The sequence below is a fragment of the Manacus vitellinus genome, unplaced genomic scaffold, assembly GCF_001715985.3.
Source record: "Manacus vitellinus isolate BGI_N305 unplaced genomic scaffold, ASM171598v3 scaffold_52_pilon, whole genome shotgun sequence".
NCBI classification, from domain to species: Eukaryota; Metazoa; Chordata; class Aves; order Passeriformes; family Pipridae; genus Manacus; species Manacus vitellinus.
Genome location: NW_021940628.1, coordinates 3,228,896 through 3,235,170, shown reverse-complemented (window position 1 = coordinate 3,235,170; position 6,275 = coordinate 3,228,896). Strand labels below are relative to the sequence as shown.

At 52.6% G+C, this 6,275-nt stretch overlaps 1 protein-coding gene across 1 annotated transcript in view; it reads left to right on the top strand.

Annotated features, from left to right (window-relative positions):
• LOC103754072 (CUB and sushi domain-containing protein 1) overlaps nt 1-6,275 on the top strand; it is a 251,808-nt gene that overhangs the window by 222,911 nt on the left and 22,622 nt on the right. The window contains exons 53-55 of the mRNA XM_029963058.1: nt 2,948-3,121; nt 4,177-4,365; nt 5,856-6,029. Coding sequence (XP_029818918.1) covers nt 2,948-3,121; nt 4,177-4,365; nt 5,856-6,029 — 537 coding nt within the window. The remainder of the gene's footprint in view (nt 1-2,947; nt 3,122-4,176; nt 4,366-5,855; nt 6,030-6,275) is intronic.

Below are 6,275 nucleotides of genomic sequence, written 5' to 3'. Positions count from 1 at the left end.
GGCTCACACAGGGGGCTGGGGGGGTTGCTGTGCACACACACACACACCCCAAGGGTGCTGACCCTCGGAGAGAGGGGCGGGGGGTGTCGGGATCTGCTGCTTTTGTGCTTCCGTCTGCTTTGAAAATCTCCCTGTGGGCCCAGATGTGTCCTGGCTGAGCCCAGGTGAAGGGAGGGACCCTGTTTTTGGGTTTCTGTTTGGCACAGCCCTGCCAACCCTCCTGGAGACCCGCCCTCCGTGCTGGCCCATGGGCCGGTGTCACTCCTCTGCTCCACACCCACAGGTCACCTTGGACAACCCGCTCGTTTATCTTTCCAGGAACTAAGCTAATTAACCAAGTCTCTGGAGCTCTAAGGTGTTAACAAGTTTAAGCATCCCCTTATCAATGGGCAGTGCAATCCATGTGTTTCATATCCCAGTTCTCCAGGTGTTTGTTCCAATCCCTCCTGTCTGGTTTGGAGCTTTGTGTGCTGAGGCACAGCAATAGCAAGATGTGAAGTAAGGAATGACCTGTCTGTGAATATGCAGATTCCAGCCTAAAAACAAACAAACAAAAAAAAGGATTAAGTTGTCAAGGTTAGCAGTGGCTCCAAAATTTGGGGGATATCTGAGGTTCTGGAGCCACCTCTGCTGTGAAGAAAGGCTTGGGAGAATTGGGATCGTTCAACCTGGAGAAGAGAAGGCTTTGAGGAGACCTAATTGTGGCCTTGCAGTGCCTGAAAGGGCTGAAGAGAAACGTGGAGAGAGACTGCTTAAAAGAGCACTTAGTGACAGGACAAGGGGAATGGCTTCCCACTGTCAGAGGGCAGGGTTAGGTGGGATATCGGGAAGAAATCCTTCCTTGTAAGGGTGGGCAGGCCCTGGCACAGGTTGCCCAGAGAAGCTGTGGCTGCCCCATCCCTGGAAGTGCCCAAGGCCAGCTTGGAGCAACCTGGGCTAGTGGAAGGTGTTGGAATGAGATGAGTTTCAATGTCCCTTCCAACCCAGGCCATCCCATGACTCGGAGCTGTCACACAACGTTAGGCCTCGTGGATAACAGGAATTTCAGGCTGTTAAGCAGAGCTCTGGTGGGCTCTGGAAGGAGGTGCTTTATTGCTGTGACACAGCTCAGGGCTGTGTGTGAGCAAATTCTCATCTCCCACTGCCCTGGTGTGTTCTCTTCAAACCTGCTGCAGTTGCCTCCTCTGTGGGAATGGCTCTCTTTGATCCAGGCAACTGTGGGAAGCCTTTTTTTTTTATTATTTTTTTCCCCAGGACAGAATCCCTCACCTGTTTCAAAACACATATAACCATGTTCAGAAGCACCTCAGAGCACCTGACACCTGCAGCACTGCAGGTCTCTCTGCCTTCACATTTTCCAGCCCTGTCCTGCCATCAGCTTGCATAAGGAATAAATTGCCATCCCTGTGGTACAGTCCAGCCTTGGCAGCCAAATGTGTTATGGATCTTTTGTGGGGATTTCATCTTCCCCTCAAGCTTCTCCTGGCACTGGCAGCTGCACAGCAAAGCTGTACTGATGGGCCATTACCCCTTTTCAGCATGACAATAATCAATATGGCTTTGTCCTCAGCTGTCACAGGGTGTCACATCCCTTAAGCAGCCAAAAAGCTCTTTATGGTTTATCCTGACTTTTCTTTTGTGCAGTGGAACTTGCTGCTGGGCTGGAATCAGGGGCTGTGTCCTCCCTGTGTCACCTGCCTCTGTGCCAGCACAGTGGTCCAGGCACTTTCCAAAAGCACTTGGAATTTTGGAATCTGCTGTGCTTCCTGCTGCTCCAGCCTTTGCCTCTCCCCTTCCCTGGCTGTTGCCAGAGCAGCTCAGACAGGACCCTGCACCCTTCCACCTCAAACCAACAGCAGCCCCAGGAAGAAGAACTACACAAAACCCCACATTTCAGGGCTTTGGAAATCGAGGTTTTCCCCCAAAGTTTCTCCCACTTCGAGCAGGCAGATTTAACCTTTCCAGGCCATATGCTAGAAAACTGATTTTTCTCATATTTTCCCCTCTCTTTTAACTCTCCCTCCAGGTGTAACTTTTTACTGCAGTGAGCAGAAACCTGACTGGCAGCAGAGAGAGGGGGGAGCAGCAGGTTTTGTGATGGTGTGTGATGCCCAGAGTGATGGGAGGCAGTAGATGAAGAGCAGGAGCTGGGATTTTTGAAGAGGAGCTCTGGGGATTTATGGTGTCAGTCAGTAGGGTACTGGCACTCAGTGCTCAGAGAGTGATGCAGAGAATCCCTCCTGCCAGTCAAATGAACAAAGACCCCGTGCTCTCCTCTTGAGTCACTATTTCAGCAGAGCTGGGCCCAAACCTTTGAAGGCAGTGCAGGTTTCAGGATTGATGGGGGTGGAGGTTTTTTATGCTCTCTGACCTCGAGGACTTTTTCCAAGGTGTGATAAAATCTCGAGTTCCTCTAAGTTTTTGAATAGGAGTTTATTATCTGGTAAAAGCAAGCACAGCCGGCTGGGTGACAGAAATGGGGACAGGTTTCCCAAATCTGCACACACACTACAGTGTACATTTGGCATTTATCTTAGCTGCTTCATGCATATTAATTATCTCATAGACATAGACATTTTACAGTTTTTTGCTAAGTATTTAATATAGGGGTTTTCTTACAGCTGAAGCTAAATGGTTATCTCTACAACCGGTCACAATTCATGCATTCTTGGACAAATAGATTTAAAGTTCTACCATATTTTATTCTTGGGATAGTAGGGAGGTTTTAGCACCCCTTGGCCTTGTAAGGGTCTGTTTTATTTCTTTATGGGGGTGTAATTAAGTTTTGCAATCCGTTTGTTTTGTTTGGATGTCATCGCCCAAATTGTGACTGTTTCACGAGTCACGATTATTTATCACACACGGATGTTCTGCCTTCTTCCAGGGGAGAAAAAAAAAATAAAATAAAATAAAAAATATAGGTAATATCTCCACTTTCTGCTTGTAGCCATCACCTGTGGGCACCCTGGCAACCCTGCCAACGGCCTGACCCAGGGCACTCAGTTCAACCTCAACGACGTGGCCAAGTTCGTGTGCAACCCCGGCTTCCGCCTGGAAGGGGCATCCCAATCCCAGTGCCTGGCCAACGGCCAGTGGAGCAGCACCCTGCCCTCCTGCCGTGGTGAGTGCTCCAGGAGGACTGGGGAGGGCAGGGCTGGGCCTTCCTCCCTGCCTTCTCTGAGTTCCTAAACCCCAGAAATTCCTGGTGGTTCCTCGGGAGCGTCCGAGCGGCGCCTGAGCTCCGAGGGCCAGGGGGAAATCTCATGGAACAAAGCTGGTTTTACCCCGGGGCTTTCCTCTGACCCTGCATCCTCCAAGGCTTTGAGGGGTGGGTGGCACACCAGGAAATCCCAGCTCAGCCCTGGTGACCCCAGAGCAGTTTTACTCCAACCCCCCAGTTTTGTGCAGAGCCCTTTTTCCTTCTGGGCTGCCCAACTTCCCCTGGGATCAGCACTGAGGTTCACTTATCAAATTCCCTCCCCTCCCTGCACTCCCTCCCTCTGTGCTCCCTTTAATCCAGTATCTCTGTGGATGCTGTTGCTGTGTTGGTCAAAGAATTGGTTATTCCCAACTGGAGAATGTATATCCCAGTTTGGGATCACTTATTCCTAATTGGGTACTGTACATCCCAGTTTGGGATCACTTACTCTTAATTGGAGAATATATGTCTCATTTTGGGATCACTTATTCCTAATTGGTTAATGTATGTCCTAGTTTGGGATCACTTATTCCTAATTGGGTAATGCACATCCCAGTTTGGGATCACTTAGTCCTGATTGGAGAATGTATGTCCCATTTTGGGATCACTTATTCCTAATTGGGTAATGCACATCCCAGTTTAGGATCATTTATTCCCAACTGGATAATTCGTGTCCCCGTTTGGGACCAGAGATCCAGGCTCTGCTGCTGAGCCTTGCATGGCCAGATGAGCCCCTGCAGCATTGCCTTGACTCTCTTTTTCCTTGAAATAATCATCTTTTTTTTTTCCTATTTCCACCCTAAAGAATCTCAAAACAAAACAAAAGACCAGGAGGGGGAAAAAAAAAACAAACCTTTAACTCGCTGCATGTGTGATTTGCAGTTTTCCCCCCATCTCCCTACTCTTTCCTGGAGAACCCTCTGCTCTGTCACCCCCTTTGGTTTGTGCTATGATGGTTTTTTGTTGTTTGTTTGCAGTTGTAAACTGTACTGACCCCGGGCACCTGGAAAACAGCGTCCGGCAAGTGCAGCCCAGCGGGCCCCACAGATTCAGCTTTGGAACAACTGTGTCCTATCAGTGCAGCCATGGATATTACCTGTTGGGGACACACGTCCTCACCTGTCAGGGGGATGGCACTTGGGACCGTGCCCTCCCACAGTGTCTTTGTAAGTGCTCCAGAACGATCCAGAACAATCCCACCCACCCCGGGGCTGCAGCCCGGGGAGTTCCTTCTTGCTCAGCTCAGTGTCAAAACTTTGGGAATCCATGGGAATCCTTCTGTCAGTAGGCTCCAGGTCCTGCCCATGGAGGGGAAGGTGGTGAGGAGAGAGATCCCCTTGGAGGTGGGTTCCCTCTGCAGGGGAAGGCAGAGCCCAGTGGGTGTTCCTGGTTCTGAGCAGCTCCAGCCAAAACAGGGCAGGGGGAGAAGGGCAAAAGCACCTCTGGAGCAAAAAGCTGCCTGGGAAGGAACCTGCAGCTCACCTGGGTGGGGACACCCCCCTGAGTGACACCCCTGAGTGAGGTGACACCTGAGTGGGGTCACACTCCCAATCATCCCCAGGGCTTTCGGGGAGGGAGATGACACCGAAGGAAATACAGAATAAATTCCTTCTGCTGCAGAGCAGGTGCTGAAGAGCATTTGCTTCCTCACCCTTGCTCTGGTTTTATCCCTTTTTTTTTTTTCCCAGGATCCTGGCCCTTTCTGCCACCAGGGTTGGGACTGGGAGGTTCTGGGTGATGGTTTGGCTTTGTGGAAAGGCACAGAATCCTCCCAGGGGTCTCGTGGAACACCCAGGCCAGGAGGTCTCCGTGGACTGTGGGAGGATGTCAGTGGTGATGTCCCCATGTCCCCTTTCCTACACTGGGAGAAATCAGGATCCAAAGTGTATCCTAGTTGCCCAGTGAGCTGGTGGTGCAGGCAGGACCCACCCCCCCAGCACAGCCAGTTTGTCCCTTTGGACACAAAACCAGCTGCAGTCCCATTCCCTGGATAAGGAATGGCCATGGAGCTCCTGGAGTCTGAACTGGCTGAAGCTGTTCCAAAGCCATGGCTGATCCTTTTTTTTTCCCCCTGTATTATCCCTCCACACCCAGCCATGCAAAGGAGTTTTGGGCACATTTTCCTTTCCTCCTGTGAGCAGCATGTCCCGTCCTCACCCTGCAGACCCTGCACAGGCTCTGGGGAATTCAGAAGTGACATCCCCCCTGGTACCACAGCTGGGGGGGCTCCAAGGGGGGGATTTACCTGTTAAAAACCTGGAACCTGATATCCCTCAGCCCCCAGCCTGCCAGCTGAGTGCCAGGGGTCTCCTGCCTTAAAATGCTGAGCGTGGCTTGGAGGATTTGTGGGCGTTCTCAAAGCTTTGGAAGCTTGGGTTGGTTTTACAACCGAACGTGTGGGTTGGTGGGGTTAAAAAAAAACCCAGAGATTTTTGCATGTCTTTGTTTTCTGCACGTTGAGCTTCTCTCTGAGGGCACTGAGGCCCTGGCACAGGTGGCCCAGAGAAGCTGGGAGTGTCCCAGGCCAGGTTGGAGCAGCCTGGCCCAATGGAAGGTGTCCCTGCCCGCGGCGGGGGTTGGAGTGAGCTGGTCCTTGAGGTGCCTCCCAACCCACCCCACGCTGTGGGGCTGAAGCTGTGGCCTGTGTCTCCTGCAGTGGTGTCCTGTGGCCACCCCGGGTCCCCTCCCCACGCCCAGCTCTCGGGGGACAAGCACACCGTGGGCTCCGTGGTCCGGTACAGCTGCCTCGGGAAGCGGACGCTGGTCGGGAATTCCACGCGGATGTGCCAGCTGGACGGGCGCTGGAGCGGGGCCCTGCCCCACTGCTCAGGTCAGGGGCTGGCCAGGGAGGGCACGGGGCACTCCCAGCACAGAGGAGGGAAGACATTGAGCCAGTGGAGAGGGTCCAAGGGAGGGCAACGAGGTTGGGAAGGGCCTGGGTTTGGAGCCGTGGGAGGACACTGAGGGCACTTGGGGTGTTCAGCTGGGGAAGAGGAGACTGAGGGGAGACCTCAGTGCAGTTCCAATTCCTGGGCAGGGGCAGAGGAGGGGCAGGGACTGAGCTCTGCTCTGGGGG